General features: G+C 44.7%; 1 protein-coding gene across 1 annotated transcript; it reads right to left on the bottom strand.

Annotated features, from left to right (window-relative positions):
* Positions 1 to 448: 448 nt before the first annotated feature.
* fam184b (family with sequence similarity 184 member B) lies at positions 449 to 24,205 on the bottom strand. Its single transcript, XM_076728562.1, has 18 exons — positions 23,570 to 24,205; positions 18,094 to 18,282; positions 15,621 to 16,286; positions 14,829 to 14,964; positions 14,262 to 14,413; positions 13,497 to 14,042; positions 12,317 to 12,424; positions 11,934 to 12,232; positions 10,986 to 11,136; positions 9,961 to 10,080; positions 9,634 to 9,766; positions 9,167 to 9,297; positions 8,778 to 8,893; positions 7,153 to 7,509; positions 6,933 to 7,047; positions 4,896 to 5,003; positions 1,648 to 2,045; positions 449 to 1,083 (listed from the first exon to the last, which is right to left on the bottom strand). The coding sequence occupies exons 1-18, from the start codon at positions 23,717 to 23,719 to the stop codon at positions 1,011 to 1,013; spliced, it is 3,948 nt and encodes a 1,315-aa protein (XP_076584677.1). The 5' UTR covers positions 23,720 to 24,205; the 3' UTR covers positions 449 to 1,010.
* Between the last annotated feature and the right edge of the window lie 837 nt (positions 24,206 to 25,042).

Genomic DNA, 25,042 nt, shown 5'->3' with positions numbered 1-25,042 from the left:
ATGGTGATGGGCACTATTTTGTATCTATCATTCATTTAAAAAAAACTTGATAATTAAGTACTCATCAGTTTCCATAATCAAGACACCAGCCACAGCATGAACTGTAAAAACAGATGGCTTCGTGTGGACTTAGATTCCAGATAATCTAAAAAAAAGAAATAATGTCAAAATGTTGTAAAATGTGTTATCACTTAACTTATATGTTAGACCATTGTGGGCAATGCTGTAAATTAAGCTTTATTGAGATAAGAGCATGAGCAGTAAGTCTGCATTATGTCAGCAGATGTTATAGCACATCAGTACTGGTGTAGACTGTGCGTTGGCCAATATACAATGAATGCTCAGCATTGATTAACGGATTGTTAATGGTATAATTCTCAAATATCTCAGCCTGTAATGATAATTTGGGATTTGTATTATTTTTTCATTAACACAAAAAAGACGCACGTACAAAAACAAAATATTTTATTCAATTTCTTCTTCAATATTATCATACATTTTTGCATTGAAACAAGCTTCCTTTTGGTATGGTGGGTCGCGTGTGTCCGTTTTGACGAGGATCTTGATTGAATACGTCGAATGCTTCCATACTCGAAGAGACACTTGATCGTTGATTTTAAGAAATGTACATTTTGCCTGGAGTAATCGTGTGATGAGATTCGAGCAAAGGCTGCATTTAAAAAAGGAAGACTGCTGTAAAAAAACATATGGAGACATTCCAAACTATACAAACAAGATCCGGCAGGCCTATGTTCTGAGACGAGGTCAGGCATGTGTTTGAGAAGCACTTTTTGGTTGAGCTTTGAGGCAATGTTTGAGATGGCCTTGCTGGTGATGAGCCCATATGTCTGTTGATGTGGTTACGTCTGTATGTGTGTGTGTGTGTGTGTTTTCTGTGTATGTATGTGGGAAGCAAACGGATGTGTATAAGAAGCAATGAACTGTATATGAGGAAATGTACTTGCAGTTGCTGTGTGTGTGTGTTTGTGTTTGTTTGTGTGTTTTTGTGCTCAGAAGGAGAAGTATTTGGTGAACCACTCCTGTTTTAGCCCCTCTGTCCCCCTCTGCTCCAGATAGGGGCCCCTATAACACAGAAGAAACACACACAATTAATGTGTCGTCACGCTGAGGTTCAGAGCACTGTGCTTATTCTGAAACCAGCGAAGAGGCACACCTGCTCTAGCAAGGCGCTGGCTTGCAGACAGACAAAGAGAAAGCTGCTCACTCATAACTCCAGCGTATTTATTTCAGCTGATAAAGATCAACAATTCAGCAAACGGCCTTCTTCGGGAGAAGAAACTGCAGTTACCTGACTGGTATTGATGCTAAGACAGGTGTTTCAAATCAGATCGACCTTCAAGTTAGAAAAGAATTCACAAAACTCTGATTTATCTCGACAAATAAAGTAAGTATTTACTGAAATTGAAGTAAATTTACTCAAGTACTGCACTCAAGTACAATTTTGAGGTATTTGTACTTGAGTATTTACATTTTCTGGTACTTTGTACTTCAGCTTCACTATATATATGTACTGTATATCATATATGCATATGTGTGTATATGCACTGGAGTTATGAGTACACTGACGTCCTGTTCATTTCTTTTTAGATTTGTAACATCACAGCCAAGATACTCAAAGGTTCATACCTGATTGATTGGGCCTGCAGGTGTGCATATGGCTCCTGGCAGGAGGGCGACACGTAGCGGATGCCCGTCTGAGGTGAGGGGCAGACGGGAAGCGGGGCGGTGGGCGCTGGCGTGGGAGGGATGCAGGAGGTCCGGGATCTGGTGGAGCGAGGGATGGAGGGGGAGGACTGTTGGCTGAGGGAGAGGGAGGTGTGCTTGTGTGGAAGAGAGGAGGTGGAGTAATGGGGGGAGTTCTGAGGGTGGGAGGTGGACTGGTGGGGCAGGGTTGATGAGGAGTGCTGATGGACGGAGGAGGAGGAGGAAGACGATGAGGAGGAGTGGGGTAGGAAGATGCTCCTGTCGTATGTACCGGCGCTGGGGATGCTGGTGACACGAGGAGGAGACTCCACACGCTTCCTCTGGTGGTAAAAAGTGGCACAGTTTATGTCGGTGTTACAATAATAAAAATGGAGTTTGTCCAATTTATCCTCTGTTGTCCAAATACTATTAAAAACACATCAGTGGGCCACTCTGTCGTGCTGGGTGACATGTTCCTTCATTACAATAAACATGGACGCCTCATTTTTAGTTGATCCGACATACACCGTCCTGTTTTTGACTAGAGCACAAAGTCTGTACAGCCCATCAGCATGAGTCAAACAGTACTTTCTGGCATTGTATCTTCAAGAGCAACAGTGTCTCACAGTGGGTGTAATTAGCCTCGTTAAAGACTCTACTTAACATTACAAGTAAAAGAGCTCAAGTGTGGTGTGACATGCTGATAAGAGTCGACGGCAGCTCATAATCCAAACTCGACTCTTTGAATCGTACATTTAATGTTCGATACGTAAGGTTCAGTCTAGATTTGTCCGTAGGCACGGTCGTGAGCTACTGTTTGTGTCTTTGGTCTTGAGGCAGCAGTGGTTCATCTAATTCATAAGAAAAAATGGATTCGGGTTATGAATCAATAATAATGGTAATTATAAATAAATAGCATTTGCCAAGCATAGAGCACGCAGAGCTTGCCAAATAAAATACGATGATGGAATACGATGAAAAATAAAAATATAGTAACAATATTAAATCAAAGCATGAAATGCAAAAAGAAAGAGGACGTAGTAGTAAAAGCAGTGACTGTGGAGATCCACAATGTCCCCTCCTTTTTCCCAATGTGTCTTTGTTTGATCTCTGTTTTTTTCCAATGTGCTCCCTGCTTCCCTGACTCTTGTTTTTTTATGCTCGGGCACCAAACCTCCACCTGTCTCCATCCATGCCGTCTCTCTGCATCTACAGAACGGATTGGATTCAACATTCACCCGGCCTGTTCCTCCTCAGTCATCTGCTCCTCTGTGACTCATCTGGATTCGTCTGTTTGCACATTCTCCAAATATTCATAAAAACTGTGGACTTTTACTGGTCTCCTGTCTAAGTGTGGCATTTTGGGTCCTTTAAATACCAAAACATAACGGTGACGTTAAAACATCTGAAGTTTATGCCCGTATACTCTTTTAAATCAAGTGCCGCAGAGAGGAAGACATCAACATATGGCACCGTCTGTCATACCAGCTAGATCATCACTGAAAAAGTCCTGGAAAATGATCTCTAGAAAAGGACCATTAAATGTGTACCCTGCAGCGATCACATGTCTGACAGATTGTAGGTGATGTTGTTTTGATGGTTTGTTGAAATCTTGGAGAAAACAGCCACAGACTTCATGATAAACTTGATTCCATATGGGGCATAGTGGAATGAGTTTGCCTGCGCTGCACCGAGTGGCAGTGAGGAGAGTGAATATAAAGTGATACTCTGCCCAAAATACTTTATGAGCATCTAACAATCACCCACTCTGTGCTGCAAAATGGAGAGCAGCAGCAGGGGTCCGTTCGAATTCATAGCAGTTATGATATTACTCTGGAAAAGAAATACCAATAGGTACACAGAGCCTGCTGAAAACACTCTGCAGCATAATTAACCAGATGCTCACCTTGTTTCAAACATGCTTTATGCCAAAAACATATTTAAATAGGCAAGCTTAAATCAGGTGTGTGTTCAGGCATATTTTGCTCAAATAATGAGTGTTTGGAGCACACTGAGCTTACAAATAGTCACGAGATAAGAAGGTGACACAGCAGGAGTGCTGCTGATGTCCTGAAACCTTTTTTTCCACAGGATTTTGGGTGGAGCGTCATTTCAAATGCAGGCAGTAAACAGCACACATGCTTCAATTCTACGTTTAGATTTAGCAGCCCAGATGGTCTGTGATCACTTACCCATGACTGACACCCAAAATGAACGTCAGCCAGTTTATGCACACTGGATCCTGCGCTCAGTTGCAGCCTCAAATTATGAGGCTCAGTGTAGCTCGTTTAAAACACGCAGATTACATATCTACAAATGAAAAGACAACGAAATCGAACTTCCTGGAAGCTAAGCATCAAAAGTCAGTAGGTGATTTGAAGGGGGATTCCATTCTCCTTGTAAGCCAAATGATCAAAATGCATCCCCCTTGTTATCCTGCCACCCCCCTCTCCATCCCCCGGCAGCAGGGGCAGAGGTGTTGTTTAGGTGAATATCAGTCTAGTCTGCCTGAGTCTTTGATCCTTTCTCTGACTGAAGTTTGGGTTTGAATCTACGATCCCGACCGCGGCTCTGACATATCAGCAGCCTGACTGCGCTGTGTATTAATAAATCCACGGCGCTGTCTGTGGTGCTGAAGTGGCAGACGGATTTGTAATTGTGCCTTTTTCTCTCTTCTTCTGTCAGTTTTATCTTGGATCTATATTATTCGCTAAGCTATATACTATAAAAACTCAATTCTGCGCTACATCGTAGCCTACATTCTGCACAGAATAGTGTCACCTTCACGATCAAAGTGTGTGATCTGCAGTGTTCCTATAATATGTCGATGATCATTCAGCAGCACCACACATGGGTGCGTGCGTGTATTGGTGATGTGGGGGCAGGGGGGTGCTCCCATTGGCCATCCTCCTCTTAAAAATCAACAAATCACCGACTGTCAAAAGTCAAACACATGGTTCGAGATTATGTCATTAAACTTGTTTGTATCTTGCAGGAACCACATTTTTCTTCATTCATACATGGCTGTATCTGTGCCAGCCAAGTGATGTCACCCGAAGCCGTGTGACGGACAGGAGCGGACCGGTGATCTGTCGAGTGAAGTTGGCTCCAGCCCAGTGAGCACTTCTGGCTGGAGGGAGGCTCATTTTTGATGAATGCGTTATGTGCCTGAGCAGAACAGACAAACTCACCCTCATGGTTGGCGTGGTGCTCCCGGGGCGGGACTTGCTGTCACGAAGCCTGAGGGTGCTGTTGTCCCCGGCAACAGGGGGGTGGAGCTGCAGCTGATGCCTCTCTTCCTGGAGGGAAGGAGGACGAGGAAGGACTTTCATTGGCCTTATTCACAGTTGGTGTTGTTGCTGTTGTGTTCGCATTGTGTCTGGAGGGTGTACTTGTTTGCTGAGCTGCCTCGTGCCGCAGATGGTGGACACAGCACTCAGGCAGAGGGATTTAGAAAGTTTGAAAAATGTCATTTTCTGCAACGCATACATGTCCACTGATGATAGTTTGGTTTTAGTGGTTGTTTCACAAGACATATTTCTCAATTCCACCTGTTAGGTCCTTTTGTAGCCTGACAGCTAACAACACCTTTGATTTCAATCCATGGTCCACCTTTTCACTAGTTCTTAAGCTTTTGGCCTCATCACAGAGTTCTGACCATTCTTCCTTCACTGGATAGCGACAGTACAGCAAGATGCAGCCAGAAAACGTGAGTGAGCGAGGGGCCCAACAACAAAATTTGCCACAGGGCATCAAACCCTGGACACTGCAGTCACATGCTAAGCGTCCTAACCCCAAGGCGACCACGACACACTTAGCTCCACGTGCATAAGACGTCCTTGAAGTGTCCCTGGCGGCAACTGAGCAAACTAAATCTGCAAAGGAGGACTGTGTGATATGGTCAAAAGCTGCAAAACAAGCGAGTAAGTAGACCTTGAGTGGAGGTCAAGAAGGAATTTTCAAGCTGTTTGTCTTTTGGGGTTGTGAGGGCATCTTTTTGGTCATTTAACAAGAACCATTATGAGTGTTACCACAGATAATATATGGTTTAATTAAAGTACTGTGCAGACAGCTTAACTGGAGGAAAAACTGCCCAAACAAGTTTCCTGTTAGCTGCCTGTGCATCGTGCCATGGGCAGGGGCAGTGCATGAATGAAAGAGTAAGGCTGGTGTTAATATATATTTTTCTTTTTTGTCACCAAATCCAACAAAAGTTGACGCTTCAGCCCATCTTCCAGTTCTTTCTGACTGTTCATCAGTCTGTCTGTGACTAGTTTGCAATCAGCACCGAGCCCATCTGTTCCTACTGAGTGTGTGACTCTTGGAAAAGGGGTCACAAATGTATAGTTTCATTGGGGACTATTTTTAGCCACAGATTTGGCGCCCTAGTGAATTTTTTCGGCAGCAGGGCCGTGTATGTGGGATCAACCCAAAATAAACGACAGTGCCAACGTTCAACATTATGTAGGATTATGTGCGTAGCTCACTGATGACAGAGGGCTACGACATATCAGACTCTACAGACAAACTTATTAGCAGTGCTGGTGAGCAACTAGTTACATGTAACAGCTTATGCAATGAATTAACAAAATAACTCTAATCTAATCCATTTTCAGTTCCTGAGGAAAATGACAATGTTGGTGGACAGGGGTTATATCCAAATATATTCTTTAAAGGTGTAAGGTATAAGAACTGCCCCCCCCCCCCCGTTGAGGGTCACTCCAAACAAACAGGGGGCAGCACATCACCAGTAATCGCTAACAACTGCTCTTTGCTGTAGCTACTAGCTTCCATTAACATTAACTAGTTAGCTCAGTTAGCTTAGCCGTGCAGCTAGTAGCCCTATAATTAATATCATTGTGCAGGAATGCCTTACTTTGGAATATTTCCGGACAATGCAGGTCAGCAAAGCCATTGGGGCTAATTTGACTGTGACACCATCAAGGTTAGGATGGCTAACATGGAGCTGTCTCTGCTCTGTTCATTGGGCGGTATGTGCTCAGACTTTGAGCTTTGTTTTTGATTGGTTTTGCTGTTTAAATTGTGCCGCCTCTTGTCTACCGATCAAATCAATGCGCATTGCTCTCATTGCTGATTTTGCTATACCTTTGATCTGGCATCTGTGTGAAGGCGGATGGCTATGTTGTCAGACAAGAGAGCCTTTCAGTGCTGGATATGTGTGTGTGTGTGTGTGTGTGTGTGTGTGTGCGTGTGGGTGTGTGTCTCACCACTAATCGTTTGATGAGCTGATCTCTCTCGCTCAGCCTCTCCTGAAGTCTCCCCAACTGCTGGTCATCACACCGCGGCTCCCTCCGCCGGCACCGCTCCTCCCGCTCACGCAGCCTGCAGTTAAATCATATGCACAAACACACACACACTTTTCTCTCGTGCCCGTCCCGTCTACTCATTTCAAACCGCTGTATTTCCACACGTCTGTCCTCAACTCACTCGTTCTCCAAGGCCACTATGCGAGCCTGCAGGTGCGTCTGGGCGCTGCTGTATTCAGAGACCAAACTCTGCATCTCCCTCTTGTGCTCCCTTCTGATCTCCTCCACCTCCTCTCTCCTCTTCTCCTCCTCTCGCTCCTTCTTCTTCTCCTCGTCCATCTCCTCTTCTTTTACGTCCTCCTCTTTCCTCTCCTCCCAGTGTTTCTGCGACTCCTCCAGTTTCTCCATCTCCACCCTCAGTTTCTCCACCTCCTCCTTCAGACGTTGTGCTTCTTCTTCCAGCTGTGCGTCTCTCTTCTTCTGCAAATCTGCATTTTCCTCCTCTTTGTCTTCAGCTAGAGGATTCTGCTGCGCTGACCTGAGAAGGGACAGTAGATACAAGAAGAAGAATAGGAACGAGAAGAATGGAAATAATGGAAGTGGCCTGTTTAATACAATAAAACAATTCAGATAAATTGCAAAAAGTAATGGCTGTCTGCATTTGATTCACTGGACAAGACATCATAGATCCTGAAAAACACTGAATCATCACTGATGGAAGAACCACTGCTAAATATAGCCCGCTTCTTACTGTACTAGATATCATTTCTGTGTAGCATCTACTCTACTGTAGTGGCTCTGGTTTTCATTCAGGCCAGTAATAAAGCTCAAAAATACTCCAGTGAACTGATATTAACCTAGACGTGTAAAACTTCTTAGACATAGTTTAGCAAATTAAAAAAACGTCTTTATAAGAGAATGATGTTAACTCTTTTGTTAGATAATGAACATGTATTAAGCAGGGACAATACAACAAAACTGAAATTAAACTAAATGTTCACACAAAATGTTTCTTTTTTTTCCGCCCCGCCTGTCTTAAAGGAATACTTCTACATTTAGTGAGATAGAAATATGAAGCTACAGGCAGGAGACAGTTAGGTTAACTTATCATAAAGACTTTAAGTAGGTGGAAACAGCTAGCTTAGTTATGCGCAAAGCTTAAAAATGCACCTACCAGCACCTCTAAAGCTCACTACATAACATATTTACTGAAGGTACACACAGACACGTTCAAAATGTTTTAACTTGTGAGCTTTGTTTATTTATTACCTTTGTTTGACAGAGCCATGCTAGTTTCTCCCTCTATTTCCAGTCTATGTGCTAAGCTATGCTAAGCTAAGCTAAGCTAACTGGATCATGCTACAGTTCCATATTTACCATACAGACATCAGAGTGGCGTCAATCATCTCAAAAAGGGAATAAGCATACTTCCCAACTTATTAGTTAGCAATTAGTGTTTGTGATTCCAGATTTTGTGATTCCTGATTCCAAGGATAATAGAGGTGAAACTATTCACTGATTAACTGATAAGTAAATTGACAGCAAATTAATTAGCCACTATTTTGATTAGCGGTTAAACATTCACCCATTCCAGCTTCTGAAATGTGACAATTTTATCATCTTTGTCACATATGATAGCACACCGAATAAAATATTTAGTTTTGCACTGCTGATTGTTGCTGACTGTTTTGAGTACTGGGTATGCCCCCTATTGTCTGACATTAACCAAAAATGAAAATAATAGTAAATGGCAGCCCTGAAGGATCTCATTCATGTTGAAATACGTGTACCCACATCCTCCCTCACCTTTCCTTTAACTGCTTCTTCAGTGCTGCATTTTCTCTCTGCAGCTCCACCATGGCACAGCGACTCTCATCCAGCTGTCTCTCAAACACCTGATACTGGTTCTGCTGCTTCAGATCCTTCACACAAACACACACAAACATGTATGCAGTAGATACACATCATCAATATCTGTATTCATTCTAAGATCCAGTTTTTTAATTGGTTAGTGTGGCTGCAGCTGCTAACATGTTGTGTTGATCGATGCCAGAATCATGGACAGTTTTATTCATGTGAATGATAATGATGTCAGTTATGAAATGGCTGACACACTAATAGTGAGTGTGTGTGTGTGTGTGTGTGTGTGTGTGTGTGTGTGTGTGTGTGTGTGTGTGTGTGCTTGTGTATGTTACCTGTTGCAGAGCCATCATCTGTGTGTGTGCTTGTAGTTGAGCCTGTAGGTCTTCTATCTGCTGCATGTGTCTTTGGGTCATCTGTCTGCTCCACTCTGTGTGCTGCTGGGTCAACTCTGCACGCTGCTTATCTGATATCACACGTGCACACACACACACACACACACACACACACACACACACACACACACACACACACACACACACATGCACACAGCACATACAAAAAACAAAATCAATTTGGCCCACTGATACAGGTACCCTTCTGCTGTTGCCATGGTGAAGTGTATCCATGGCAATAGCAACTTCACTGTTGAATTTATAATTTCAATGTGTATATCCCTCCGTGTGTGTGTGCTCATTTGTCCATGCAGCTGTGAGCGTGTTGCTGTCTGTGGGTGCTTATTCCAATGCTTATACCTAAGCATGTGTGTGTGTGTATGTGAGTGTGTGTGTGTGAGTGTTACCTAGCTCCAGGTGGTGCATTGTCTGTAGCCTGTTCCTCTCAGACAGCACATCTTCTTTCGCCTGTCTCTCTAACGCCTGCAGAGCCATGGCGTGACTTTGTCTCTCCACAGCTGAAGTCTTGGTTTGGGGCTCCTCCAACACATTGACACACATGCGGTCGTTTTACAATTGCTGCACAAGCCTGTCTCTGCTCTACAGATGCACTGTACTTAACTGTGTGAGTGTTACATGGAGAAACGCATGAACACTTCACTGCAGCGCTGTCATCAAAGTTGATAAATTATTCATCACAGACAAAACGGACGAACGAGAGTACAAAGATTTACCTGCAGCAGCTCCCTCAGCTTCTTGTTGATCTCCTTGGTGTCTTGGACCTCTTTCCTCAGCCTGTCAATTTCGGGGTTGCAGTGGCCATCGTCTCCCGGGCCCGCCTTCTTTTTCTCCACCTGCATTGGCGAGAATTCATGAGCAAAGGATTTTAAAGGCTCTGCATGGCGTCAAAGTCATCCTGAGATGATGAGTTTGCAGCAAGCGTTGAATTGAATAGAGATGTCGCTTTTGTTGAAGAAGTTGCAGAGTCAGACAGCTTGCTTGAAATAAATAAATAAAGCACGTACTTCATTGTGCAGTCAAGACAGGCTTATGGAGCTAATTAAAAGAGTACTCAAGTGATTTAGTATTGCACTTGTTCGGGTTGCAACTGAGGACAAAATATCAAGACGTTTGTGTGACGTCTGGTGTGGCTCAGGCTTCAAAAACACCAACACCCACATCTTTCAAACTCCACTTTGCAGTTTGCAACGCAAGCTGAGGCGTTCAGGCTCCCTCAGAGTCCCAGTGTCATACAACTGCACTAATCAAGATGAGCAAACTGGTCCTGATATGCAGAGTTCGGTCAGAAATAACTATATAACCCAAATGAAATGTGACATACTAAATGTCATTTGGAAGGCAGCTGACGGTTGTTGTTTTGAGACTAACCGCCAACTATTTTTGATAATCCTTTAATCCTTTCAGTCATTTTCGAGTAAAAATGCCAAATATTTGCTCCTTAAATGTGAGGATTTGCTGCTTTTCTCCGTCCAATATGATACTGAACTGAATGTTTTTGGCTTCGGGACATTTCAAAGACTTCATCTTCTGATTTCTATTGGGTATATTTCAATGTTGATATTATTCCTAAAAATTGCTAGCTAGCTTCATCAAAGTTCATCTATCTCTTCAGACATTTGAGAAAAACATGAATAAACTAAACGGCAGCTCAGTGTGAGTATCAGGCTTCAATCAGACGCCTTCAGTGAAAACACTGAGGATGACGGATGCTTCCTGGTGGTTTGTGGAGGAGACTCACCCCTGACTGCTCCTTGCTCAGTTCACACTGCAGCTCAGATATCTGGGTCTGCAGCTCCTGCTCTCTGCTCTGCCATCTCTGCTCGCTCTCTGCCACGGCAGCATTCATCTCGATCCTGAACTCTGCTCTGAGACGATCCTCACACTCTGCCCTGGAGGCATGCAGCAGATCAACAAGTGAGGCAGAGTCAACCTACATGCAAAGCTATTATTTATTTCCTCTCGCTGCACTCTGTTCTTCTGTGCAACTGTGTGAGAGCGCCTTGTTTGCTTCTGCATCTTACTTTTTATAGCAGAACTATTAGTGTCATTATTTTTCATAACTTTATTTCATAAATGTCCATATTGAGGGATTAGGAATTCCCTGGTTGTATTTCTGGAGCAGAAACCTGTAAAACATTGGCAAACAGGTTTTGTAAATGTGTCGCAGAGAGGTACGATTGCTATAAGAACACATTATTGTTCTGTCTATTCACCAATAATGACATTATGTCATGCAAACTGGTCCTTTAGGGAAATTAAACACACTTTAAATGAAAGTAATCACCTGTTGTCTGTGTGTGTATATCAGTATATAATGAAAAAGAAGCTGCTATATGTGCAAAACCACCATCTGAGACAGGACAGATTAATCTACTTAATTACTCTTAATGCTTCTTTGGATTGTGATATTGATTTAATTTCATTTTGATGTGCTGACACTCTTTAATGTATCTCTGTATCATTTTCATTGCTGCAGCTAATTTCTTGTCCTGTTCTTTCTTGTAAAACACGTTACACGTCGATAAAGCTCATTAAAGGTTAAACTTGAGCGAACTGAAGAAAAGACGCTCTGGCTCAAGTCAACTTTCATCTTTTCAGAGGAGGCCAGACGACGATTACAAGCAGGAGTGAAGACTTCGTAATGTAAGCCTAAGCAGCTCTGGCAGGTTGGTGTTCATTCCGTTACCTCATCCTGTCCTCAGTGTGCCGCTGGCTCTGATCTAGAAGACTCCTCTCCGTGTGCAATCGGCTCTGTTCCAGGACTTTCTCCTCCAGCCGGTGTTTGTCAGCTCTCAGGGATATGACCTCTCTCTGCTGCCTGTCCCGCTGCCTCTCTGCATCCTCCTGTGCCCGAGCCAGTCGACTACGAGTCTGCTGAAGCTCTTCCTCCAGACGGGAGCACTGTGGTCCGCACGAGGATGCAGCTTCAGGGCCCTCCTTCTCTTTCTTGTCTCGCTGTTGGGTCACTGACTCCAGCCTACAGACCTGAGAGCACAGAGACTTTTCACTTCATCTATTACAAGTTTTACACATTAATACACACTCCACTAGTGCCATGTGACCTCTGACCTCGTTGGTAGCATCTCTCAGTTTTGTCCTCAGCTCCTCTCTTTCCTTCTCCAGGCTGCTGCGGAGCTCCTCGCTGGTTCTCCTCTCTTCTTCCAAACGCGCACACACCTTCCAAGAAAATTCATTAAGGACTTATCTTCTTTTTAGCACTTTAACCCAACCATACTATCATCTCCTTATTACTAAGCCTGATTAATAATTAGTCATGATGAAGTGCACATTATACGAGGGCTCAAAGGGCAGGCAATTACGTGATAAAAATTTCTACGTTAACACTTTGTTAAAATATTCATTAAACATGCTGTTGTAGACCAGTGGGAGACCCCTGAAGGGGTCATGAGATGATTAAGAGGGCAGAAGATCAGACAAGAAACATTTATGTTACACAAAATGTTCAGATTTTTCTTTTGATCTTTGCTTTTTCATTATAAATTATTGTATAATTTCCCCTCTTCAGCACTCTGAACATTCAAATAAAATGAGATCAAACCCCCTTTTTGTCAATGACATATGCGGCTGCTGACAAGGAGTCAAGTATGGGTTCATTTTAAGGGATCAAAATCTCGCAAACAACTGTTTTAGATTAAGTGGGCGACTCCTCTCATAGCTCTAACTCTAAGTCCTAACTAACCTTATTATTACAGATGCCTTTCTTAAACTTCATATTAATGAGAGCAGTCTTTGTCAGGTTCATGCATTAAGAAAAAGAAAGCTAACACGGCTCCATCACAGCTGGAGGATCTTGATTGCTGTGTTTGTTCGACAGAGTTTCTGAAGGCACGTGTGTATCACACACAGCAGGGAAGTATTACTGTTGCAGCTGTGTGATGGGATGAAAGGGAAAATTATTCCTCATAGCAGTTGGTCCTTTATCCAAAATAATTAAATCCAAATTCTGACTGAAACTGAAACAGAATAATTAAGCCGATACGAGCTGGCTGCCACTGAACAGCAGGCTATTTTTAAAACTCAAATATACGTAAGAGCACGTTAAGGAGAAACTGTGTCCTCTCTCTCTGTCCTCAAACTGCACTGTCAGTCCAAATGCTCTGACAGAGAGACAGAGAAATCCCAACAGTATGGTGGTGAAAAATATCAAATGCAGGTTTTCAAGCAGTAGTACAGCAGTATGGCATCTTGTGTGGTCCCCCCCAACCCCCCCCCACCCCCCGGCGCTGACCTCTTGGTTGGTCTTCTTCTCAGAGCTCAGAGCTTCCTGGACGCTGTGAAGTTCGGCTGCATGCCTCCTCATCACCTCCTCTATCGCCTTCCGCACTTGCTCCTTCAACCGTTTCCTGTCCTCCTCAGCCTTCTCCACCAGCCTCCTCTTCTCCTCTTCCAGCTTCTGCTGCACGTTGGCCCTCTCCGCCTCAACCTGTTCGATGCTCTTGTCCAACTGCGAACGAACACGAACCCTCTCGACCTCCAGCTCCTTCCGCAGCCGGTCGACCTCCTCCTCCTTTTCCCTCCTCAGACGCTCTTTGATCTCCTCCGCCTCTTTGTGCAGCGCTTCCTTCTCCTCCTCTCGCTCTCGGCGCAGTCTGTTTCTGTCCTTTTCGAACTGATCCCTTTCTTGCTCTCTCTCCCTCTGTAGGGTTTCTCTCTCTTTTTCTATATCCCTCTGCAGTTTGTCCCGCTCGTCATCTGCATGCTTTTGGATGCGACGCAGCTCCTCTGTCTGGGCTCTCACCATCTCAGAGCGCAGGCTGGACAGGGCCTCAGCGTGCTGTCAACACACGCAACATGCATTCAATGGCCACTTTATTAGGTACAATCCGATGCAATCCCATGCAACAAAAGAAACACTATAGGCATCATAAAAGTAGACTTTATGGCAGAACAGTTGGATAGTATTAGATTCTACAGATGTGCCTCATAAAGTGAGTGCAATATTTAATATATATGCACATGTAACTGCACTTTATCTACTTGTGTGTGCGTTTACCTGGCGTATCTGCCGGGCGTGGTCACTGTTTCGGCCGCTGCTCTGTAGCTCCAGCTCTCTGTTCCTGCTCTGCAGACGGCTCACCTGGCTCCTCAGTTCCTCCACCTCAGCACACACACACACCTCACAGCCCCCGCGGTTCAGCAGCTCCTCTGGTGCACACACAGGGGACACGCAGCAAATAAGCACCCAACCGAACGCTCACACAAACGTGCACAAGCACGGCTGATTGATTACACATAATAGAAGCAGAATGGACTTACAGCAGACCGATAGTGAATGAGGAAGCGCCTAAAACAAAAATCATTCTCATGCAATAAATAAAATCTGGGCGTTTCTGCTGACTCGGTATGATGACACTTTGATGAAACTGTTTGCCTTTGTGGAGGATGAATAATGTGTGTTTGTTGCATTTTCTGTATATATTATAATGACGTGAGGCAAAAACTTAATTAACGCTGAGTCAGAATGAATAATGGAATTGCGCTGTGCTCAGCTGATTTCCACCGATGTGAGCGTTCCTCCGGCAGACAGGTGAGAAGACAGGTGGACGGACGGGCACGCTACCTGCTCTGCTCTGCAGCTCGTCCTCCTGCAGCAGCAGCCTCTCCTTGGCGACCGCAAGCTCCTCCTCCGCCCGTTTAGCCACGCCCTCGGCCTCAGACACACGCCTCCGATCCAGCTCCAGCTCCTCCTCCAGGTCCTGGAGCAGGGACACAAAGGAGTTTTGGCATGAGGGCAAGTAAGGAGGGTAGATGCAGAGGAGTATTGTGGGTTGACAAAGTCATTGGGGAATAGAGCAGGAAAAAAAAGATGAGGGAGAGAGACAGAGAAAGCCGACAGCAAATTTGATCAGGAAGGAGGAAGGAGAGAGAGAGAGAACACAAGTCGGAGAGACAGGGAGGGCGATAGAAGAAAAAAAAAATGGGATGAAATGTGGTGAGTCAGGGAGCTATCTCACCCAGCTGTGAGCCTTTAATGGTCTGCTGTGAGAGCTTATGTCAGCTCTGTGCCAGCTCTCGTAGGGTTTCTTAATGCTCATCCACGAGGTGGTAATGGTGGTGGTGCAGCGAATCTATCCTGCTCAAACTACTCATTAGCAGATAGTTGGCAGTGGGAATAGCACTCAGGGAGGGCAGCTTGTGGTTAGACATGCAAGATCCCCTCGCTCTCCCTCTGCTTCCACCTCGCTCCCTCCTTTCCCATCAACACAATCATTAGCTGGGTGCATCAGAGACTGGAAGCAGCAACATTTCAATTTCCTTGTACCACCCTTTTCACAGCACTGGATGCTAGTTATATGAACGAAAGGATTCAGGGTGTGTGTGTGCGTGTGCGTGTGTATGTGTGCGGATGTACCTGTATTCGCTCTTGCAGTTTGACTGTGTTTCTCTTGCTCTCAGCCAACCTCTCCAGGTGACTTTCCACCTCTGCTTCGGCCCTCTTCACTCTTTCTCGCAGAGCGCTGTGCATTCCTTTCTTCTCCTCCTCTTCCCTCTCCTCCCACCTCTGCTGCTCCTCCCTCCACTCTGCCTCCATCCTCTTCCTCATCGCCTCTTTCTCCTCATTCAGATCATTCACCTTCTGCTCCCATTGCTCCCTCTCCTCTTTCACAGCTCGCCTCTTCCCCTCCTCTGCTCGATCCCTCTCCTCCTTCACCTCCTCTAAAAGTAGTTTAACTCTTTGCAAGTCCTCCCGCTCCTCTGTTTCTCTCTCCTCCTCCTCTTTCTTTTTCTCCTCGTCTTCTCTCTGCCTCTGCTCCTCTATGCTCTGTCTCTCCTTGTCAGCCGCACCCTGTAGCTCCTCACATTTGGCGTCCAGCTCCTGGATCCGCTCCCCGGCCTTCTCCAGTTCTTTGCTCAGCCGCAGGTTCTCCTCCTGGGCGTCGCTGATCTGGGCCTTAGCCTCCTGGAGCTCTTCCTCTGCCGCCTGCAGCCTCTCCTCAAACTCTTTTCTCAGCTCTGCCTCAGTTTCACGCTCCCTCTCCTCCGCCTGGATGCGGAAACACTCAAAGTCTGCCTGCACCTGGAGGCACAGAGGGTAACATGCTACACAGTGCACTTACATATAAAACCACTGTCCACTGCATATACATCCTTAGCAGTGGGTAAGACAACCTTTTCCTTCAGCTCTGTAACTAACTCAGCTTCCTGCAGTTGATGCGTTTTTGTGGTGCCACATTCATATCCTGTTCATTACACTGTATCTCAAAGGTCGTGCTGAGATCTAGGAACTGTGCCGACCACTGGAGCGAACAGTGTGGGCTGTGTATAAACATTTGAAAAAGGCGAGCCTGAGTCCATAAAGGCCAATTAGCAGCAGCTGGTTTGTGACATTCAAACAATACTCAGTATGTGACAAAACATCATTACCAGCCTGCGCTGCTGAGATCAGGCAGGTTGGAGGCATCAGTAGCTTTTTCGAAAGTCTCGACCTTTATTCAGCTCGCCACAAAAATAACCAGGATTTATGATACAATCTGCAGTGATGCACCCTAAAAATAAGAGGAAACATTTTCTTGTAGGTGTGTAATCTCTTATTGTAGGGAGTTTCCTTGAAGGAGCTACGTATTTAGGTAATTGTAGGGAAAATGTGAATTTCCTTGCATGAGAAGATCCATTTAATCCCCAGGGGATATTCATTCATTATTTAGTTCCAAACTTCATTCTCCATAGAGTATGTTGAACTGTATGATTTTATGTTGACTAATTTCACATTTTTGCATGCTGGACTGACTTGCTCAACGCTGACTACAACTTTCAACTTGCAGTCAATTGTGTTTTACTGATTGGAAGTGTGCCGGTTCAACACCGTGTCTTCTGAAGCTTTATTTAGTACCAAATTACATTGTTCTTTCTGGGATTTTCTTTTACTTCTTGGAAATTATTGCAAACTTATTCAGAAGTCACAACCCATGAAATAAACCACTTATATATGTTCACTTACAAGTATATTACTTTCTTTATCTGGACACTGTGTGTTGTGCTGCAGATGTTGTGTATGTTTTGATGCTATAATGTGAATCCAGACAGATCCATGGTTAAACTGTTAACTGGAACTGGGTTTGAGGTTTGTTCATATATAATTTAACAGGTCTGCTATTAAGAAACAATAGTTGGACACAGCATTTAAGTCCACAGTACGTTCAACTCTAACTTTATGCTGATAGTATTCTCATAATATTTGCATCAGTGGCACTAGTCTGCTCCAATTCAGATGATGTATTCCTCCAACTAACGATGTGTTTTGCAGCCCCATTTCCAGACTGCAGCGCACTTGGATTGTGCTTGCTGGTCACCAAAAACAGTTGTAAGTTGGCATCATGTAGGGATCTATTTGCTGGTAGCTGTTTACACTCCTGCGATAACATGCTGCTGAACTGGCAACAAAAAAATGTCCCAGAGCTAAAACAGGAGAACATATGGCAGAAAACAAACAAACCAGACAGATGTGGTGGCACATTTCAAAATAAAACTTTAAAGTCCACATAAATGTTTTAGGTCTTTAGTTGCTGAGATGCATTTTTTTTTCCAAAGAGCTTACAAGAAAGTCATGTGGGTATTTATGATTCATGCTGATGTTTCATGGCGGTGCAGAGCATGTAAATTAAGCATGAAGTGGGCAAAGTAACAGGCTATCTGAACGAGGTTGACTGTTGTAGGTCACATGAGGGGCGGGCCTGATTTGCTGCTCCCGCTGGGAGTTTACACATTAATTCACAGCAATGCAAACGTGCCCTTGAATGAGGTCAGTTTATCTTGTGATCAGGAGGCTGAGAGTGCACCCACACACACACACACACACACAGACACACACACACAAACACACACACCTGGGCTCCAACCCTGTGCTGCTCATCCAGGGACTCCTGCAGCTCGAGGAGGCGCGTCCTCAGCGCCGACCCCTCCCCTTCGTGACACGTCTCCACCAGGATGCGGTGCAGCTCCTCGTGGTGGGCGTGGCTCAAGGCCTGCAGGGCCGCCTCCTGCTCCTCATTCTTCATGTTCAGAGAATAAATCACCTGCAGGGCATCAACAGCAGGCAGGGATACACTTAGCAATTGTTCACATTAAAAAGTAAAGTAACAAGTACAAATTTGTTCACAGATGGGAAAACGCCTTTTCTTTGCAGCTAAACAGAAACCAACCATGACCGCACCACTCGGCTGACTCTCGATTATGGTTATATCTCACCATGAGCTGCCTCCTACAGTCTAGGGCGGAATGTCATACAATTCACACATCGTATTTGGTCATTTTGATAATATCTAAATGAATTATTGAGCCCTACTACAATCCATTAGATCCAGAAATTGTAGATCACTAATTTTTTTCTGTTTATTAATTACTCTTGTTCATCACTGAGCTTTGTATTCTTGGTCTGGCCTGCTGTGGCCCAGATGGACATAATTAGCATACATTTTATAAGGCCACAAAGGGCTTTTTTCATGTTTCATGCTGCAAACTTGTGTTTTAGGGTTTTCTGTCCCTAAGGTCAAGTGACTGAAGCTAAAGTGCTTACGGGTAGCTTTTCCCCTATTTTTAGAATGAACTGCAGAATAATTTAAAGTAGAAACAGACAATAATTGTTGAGACTGAGCTGACATTGAAAGATTTCATTGCAGACTGAGTAATAGATTTTTCCCCTTTTATAAGAAAACATTCAAATTGGCCTTTTTTTAAGCTTATCTCAATGTTGACTTCTTTATTAAGTCATCAGGCAAAATAAGTTGTAGTATACATCCTCGTGGATCCAGATAATTCACTCCATGGTGTTGTTGCCGCCATATTCATTTAATGGGGGTACATCACAAACAGTCCGAAAACTGACACCAATACTGCTTCACAAGCACAGACAATATGGAGCCGAGATTTTCAGTTGGCAGCTTTATGATAACAAATATTAAACAGATGCCACCTGACACGGAAACACAATAATCCCCTAACACAAATAACAGAGGTTAAACAGCAGCACTGACAAACTGTGTGTATTGACAAAGTCCTGTGAGTTAATATATTCCAGGCACTGCAGCTTCATGCAGTGATTCTCCTGCCTGCCAGCATGTGTGGAGTCTCTCCCCCCTCTTCCCAATATAGACTGTGACTAACACCTGAAATATGGCCTGTTTCACCCCACTATTCACTTTACCCTCTACGCCATGTCTACAGTGTCATCATCTGCTCCTACTGACCCTGATGTCTCATTTACCCACTTGCAGAGGTGTGTGTGTGTGTGTTTGTGTGTGTGCATGCATGTGCATGTGCCTGGGTGTATGCAGGGGACACACAGGCTCATATTTTACCCAGACGCCTCTCTGTCTGCAGCACACAGCTGGCACAGCACTGCCGGACATTCCCTCAGTGTGTGTGTGTATGTCACTGCTCACACACACACACACACATTTACATGGTCTCAACATTGTCACTCTTTAAAACTATGATGTTTCTCTCATAATTCAGCTGCAGATATCGATGATGGATGTGGCATCTTGCCAAATCTTAATCACAAACCCATCTCCCTCTTTCCTGTCAGTCAAACACTTGGACAGCATGTGACGCTGGCTACTCAGTCACATCACAGTGCATGAACTTAGGCTCGCGAACTATAACTCATGACTCAGAGGAATGAAAGGGACTCTGAATCGAGGGCAGGCTCTGAGGGGAGTTTGTGTGCGTGCAGTTCTTCGCTGACCTCAATGGCCAGTTTGAGAGTGAGAACAAGGAGGGAAGAGGAGGATATATCAAGAGAGAGGACGATTTAGAAAGGGTTCTCCTGAAAACTGTTTAGATCTAAACTGATGGTTCCCAAACCTGGAGCTTGTGACCAAATATGAGGTTGCAAGATACATGAAAGGTCCTTCCCAAAACTTCCCAAAGTTGGAAGCACATTATTGTGTGATATATAATTGCATGCAGTAGCATTAAGATTCCACTTAATTTGCACCAAGGTAGTTTGTTCAAAACATAAAAAACAGTAACTGCACAAATATGCAGACGTACTTCTGGCCATATGGTGTAAACCTGAGGGGCTGCTAAACTGCCTGCAAGATGGAAATTTTGGACAATCTGCTACATAAAATTCAGATTTTCCTCCAAGCCTTACTTACAAAAAACGGTTTTACCTCTTCAGGCCTCTGAAAATCACTCAAATAACACAATCTGAGAAGATAAAATAATTACTTCAAAGTCCTGACAAGCACTCGCAGCTAGTCATTACTGCATCTTAGTGAGTCTTGAAACAGAAAGGCTGGGATCCACAGATCCAGACATGTCATTATTTCTGCTTTTTCACGTTATGGCAAATGAAAAGTTTTGTATCTCTGCCTAAGAACAATCATATCTTCACCCTGCTGAACTTAAAGGGAGATCGTGTAACATTTGAAAGACTAAATAACACTTTCTTACTCTTATAAATGAAAAGTAGGAATCAGAAGCTCTTGCTGAAGAGCCTCATTTGGTTTGGTTATGGTGGCTAATGCGAGTTTAAATTACCAAACTTTGGACAGATCCTGCTGTGTGACTGACACGATGGAGTCAGTTAACTGACTGTATGACTCCTCTCTACTCATCTTACTGTTGCACTAAGTTTGAGCATTTAATATTATCTCGTAAATATGACTGTCAAACCATAATGCCGAAGTTAGCTTCTGCAACTCAAGCACAAACGAGGATATTTAGCAGCCGATTCTCTGTTTGCACCACTAGTTTTAGACATCATAGTAAAAGCCTTTACGATGTTTAAAGCCCAGGTTCAAGGTCCTTTATTAAACCTTTATTTTGAGATTTCAGTGTAACAAGGTGTCAAGCTTTAATTTAGCTGTTTGGGAGTAAATTCTCAAGATGCTTGGCATGGCAGCTTGGTCAGAGAGTGGCGAGGGCCTCTTGCTACTGTAAATCCTGTCTCGAGATCCCCATATTGATCCTGCCAGTCGATAATGTTATTCATGTAGCCTCACGAGCCAGTGCCTGCGCTTATTGACAATAACTTCATAGTCAGCAAAGCATGAAATTAATATTCTGTCTAGAGTGTAAGGAAGAGCTGGGACGAGGCTGTTGAAACAGGAGTGAGATGTAGAGTGAATGGTTGGTGCACAGAGGAGAGGTTAGGCAAAGAGACAAGCGAGCGTGCACACACTTTCTCTTACATCAGCCCCCCCTCCCACACACATACCACCACACATATCAAAGAGGGTACCGGGTGTGCTGGATTACAAAGCAGGGAACATTGTGACAGTGTAAGCTAGATAAGTACAGGAAATCGCAGAGACAGAATTAGAGCTGCCAATCAAGAGTGTGGACGTACAAGTGCACACAAACACACACTTAAATATGCTACTGTTGATCTCTGTGAGTCATGTAAAAAGGACTACTCTGCTCTCTGTATTCATGTGGGTGTGTGCATGGCTGTTCACGCACAAGCTTATGTGAGCATTCACAACAGCTGGCCCGGTCAGCGCTCGCTTTCTTCCCATTGGCTTGTTCCACCATGTAAACACACTCAGATGTGCTACTGGTTTATATTAAGCAGCGACCATTCAACCAGGACGGACCACTCTCACAGACGGGGGGGGGGGGGGGAGGGGTGGGAGCTGTGTAAGTCAAGCATAAGCGTGGATGGGTGAGTGGAGGAGTGAGGGCCGACGTGAGGAGGTGTGTTGAGAACAAGTGCATGACTATCTGAGTGTGTGTGTGTGTGAATGTGTCTGTGTGTGTGTGTGTGCCAGCCTCCATCCACACACACAGAGTGCAGGGGTTATTAAATATATAAGGTTACCACAGCTGACCCATTTCCCGCTTCCTCTCCACCCCACACCCTGCCCCAAAACACTCAAATAAACCATGTGTCACATGCCCAGCATCCCAAAGCTCAGTGAAAATGCTTACGGCAAATATCGGATTTGATGATTCTTATATTTCATCAGCGCTCTGGGTTTCGGATTTATTTACTGTGGTCAACAAACCGCTAAAGCAGGCTGACAGGGCTTGCATAAAGTTTCAAGAGAGAGAAACAAGTCCAGGCTTCTTTTTCATTGGGATGGAAGGAGCATGAGAGGGAGAAGAACTAGGCTGGCAAATTTCCCTAACAAGCACAGACACAAGTGCTGACCCCTCATCTGTGTCATCTTTGTTTGTGTGTGCCTGAAGAAGAAGCTCTCTGAACAACACACACACACACACGCACATACAAATGCAGCACGTATTGCTTTGCACACATGTGTTCCTGGACATGCACACGTGCCTACAGGCTGTGCCGAGGTGAACCCATAAAGGATAATAGGAAGTGCACAGTCATCAGTAATTGTCATAGCTCAACAAGTGATGGGTCATGCCCTGCCTCTGTAAGCATTATTGTGCACCAGAGAGAGGGAGAATCCCCATATAGCAACGCTTACTGTGTGAACAGTCAGAGCAGATACACAGGCGCTGCTGCTGCTGCTGCTGCTGCTGCAGCTGTCAGGCGTCCCTGCCTGCACACTGATAAGTGTGCATGCACATGGAGGAGGGTGCATGGACAGCATGCGTGTGCTACCAAAGCAGTCATTGTAATTGCTCAATTAAGGCGTTTTAATTACACTCTCTGTTTGCTGGTTGCGGCTTGTTCAATGTGGGGTTTTGCTGCTTTTATCTGTTTCATATTATTGTTAATCGATGCCTTTGGATTCCTTTTCTATCTCTTAGTCAGACAAAGAAACATTTTGGCCGATGAGATGTGCAATTCCTCCTCCTTTTTTTTTTTTTTTTTTTTTTACATTTAACCGTCTAAACTATAAAATCGATGCACGGCGAAGAGAATCTATAAATCACCTGATAATTAGATCGCTCTTAATTGCTGCCCTGATAGATTTGGAGATCTGCAGCCTACACCTAAAGCTCTCAGTGATGTCTGATTACTGTGTCAGTCACGAAGACGAACGAAGCCTGATCCAAGTTTTCCAGTCGTTAGGCTATCCCGAGAGATAATGGCAATTAGTAACATACTGCTCATCTATAATGTTGCTTGAGCGCATCTGAGTTTATGGTGTCTATTTCCGCAGTATTTTATTTTTACTCAATACTTCTCTTATGTTATTTATCTCATGTGGCTCAATTTTGTTGGAGCGTTTCCATTTTTTTTTTGCTGTGATATCTATTATGGTGCCCCTATAATATCTATCACAACACGATCTCAGGTCGCCCTCTCAGGATGTAATTATGTTCCAGAGCGACGGCAGATAGCGAGGCAGCCATCAGATCGTCCAATCAGCCTGACACGCTCAGTGACAGCGCGTCCGGCGGCGCGCCTCTCTCCGTGTCACCGGCGGCTCTTACCTTGGTGAGCTGAGCGATCTTCTTGCACATCTTGCTGTGCATCTGGTAGTCGTACAGCTCCTGCTCGATGTTCGCGAACTCTGCCGCAGTCCCGTTAACGGCGGAGCCCGGCCCGGGGGGCTGTGCAGCCTTACCGGCGCCTGAAGCCATAATGAACCCCCTCCCGAGGGAACTTTCCAGACCGGAGGATAGTCAGAAATGATCCTGCCGCCTCTCAGATGAAAATTCCCCACCAATATCGTGTCAACTTTTCACTCGCGCATCTCAGTCGTCTGTCGGTGGACCCCCTCCCGTGAACAGCAGCTCGAGCGATTCGCTGAAAAACATTTAGTAGTAGCTCGCCGGGGCTCTACTCGTGCGTTCCGGTTGCTGCCCCCCTCTCCCGCTATCCGCCCGGTGATCGCGGAGGTCACACGCTGGAAGTCCATCGGGGACGCGCTCGCGCCAACCGACCCTTCCCTGCTGTCAACAGATTTTTTTTTTTTTTTTTTTTATTCTAAGAGGGAGCGCTCGAGGATGAAGGTATATAGTCCAACCACCTGTCTCGCGGCAGGGGCGGAGAGGGGCGTGTGTATCCTATGGAACATTACCGGAGACGGCTCGAGAAGCGCACTGCTGCAGTGCTGCCCCGCCCCTACCGGCGCTGCTGTATCAATGCCGATCACCGTGTGGAGGGGCGGAGGGGGTCTCTGGGGTCCAGTCGTGTGATTTTACTCCATCAATCAGATATTGTAAGATGAACACAATGGGATTATGCGGCTCAAAACTAAACAGCAACATATGATAGATGTATAGGCGACAGCTTATTTCTTTTACTGGAAAAGTACAGCTTGTATTATGACTACAACTCCAACACTGGTAGTATTGACTGAATTGCCACAGCTAAAAAAAAAAAAAAAAAAAAAAAAGGTCTCATGACATTTCTTTTTCTGAAATAACCACTGCTCTGAAACTACCCTCATTGCATGCATGCATTTCTAATTGAAATTGCCTCCAGGTGTTGTAGTTTACAGTGCAAGCCCCAGAAACGCCCCTCCCTCCCTCCCTGCCTGCTAATTGCCAATGTCTTTCAAAGTCCGTCCATGCTTCCTGGTAGTCTGCTTCAAGATCAAGATGAGATAAAGAATAATCCCAGCGACATCCTCTGGGTTATTTTCTCAGTCTTAGCTGACAAAGATCTTCCAGAGCCAAAGAAGACCGACTGTTTCACCAGCTGAATTACTCATCATGATGAGTAAAGTGGCCTGTGTGTGTGAGATTGGTGGAGGCCCCTTGGCTGCTGGGGAAAATATCTGTTGCTGGGTACAGTGAACGCTATGAGATCCAATACTTCGGTCCTAGAATAATACCTGGGCCCACATTTTTTATGTCAATTCGCCTGTTGTACTTTAGTCAAATATAACTTTATTTAGGATTATTCACCATATGAACACCGTTTTGAGGCTTGTATCCAACAAATTCTGCAACTCTTCA

This window comes from Chaetodon auriga, chromosome 4 (genome assembly GCF_051107435.1).
Source record: "Chaetodon auriga isolate fChaAug3 chromosome 4, fChaAug3.hap1, whole genome shotgun sequence".
NCBI classification, from domain to species: Eukaryota; Metazoa; Chordata; class Actinopteri; order Chaetodontiformes; family Chaetodontidae; genus Chaetodon; species Chaetodon auriga.
The sequence above is the reverse complement of the archived record's forward strand: the minus strand, read 5'-3'. Positions and strand labels throughout refer to the sequence as shown.

Excerpts from the sequence above, each read along its gene's own strand:
- fam184b (XM_076728562.1), bottom strand. The coding sequence starts at position 23,719 with ATGGCTTCAGGCGCCGGTAAGGCTGCACAGCCCCCCGGGCCGGGCTCC. Across the intron at positions 14,965-15,620 it reads AACTGCAAGAGCGAATACAG|GACCTGGAGGAGGAGCTGGA; the intron begins GTACATCCGCAC and ends TCCCTGCTCCAG. Across the intron at positions 5,004-6,932 it reads AGCTCATCAAACGATTAGTG|GAAGAGAGGCATCAGCTGCA; the intron begins GTGAGACACACA and ends CCTTCCCTCCAG.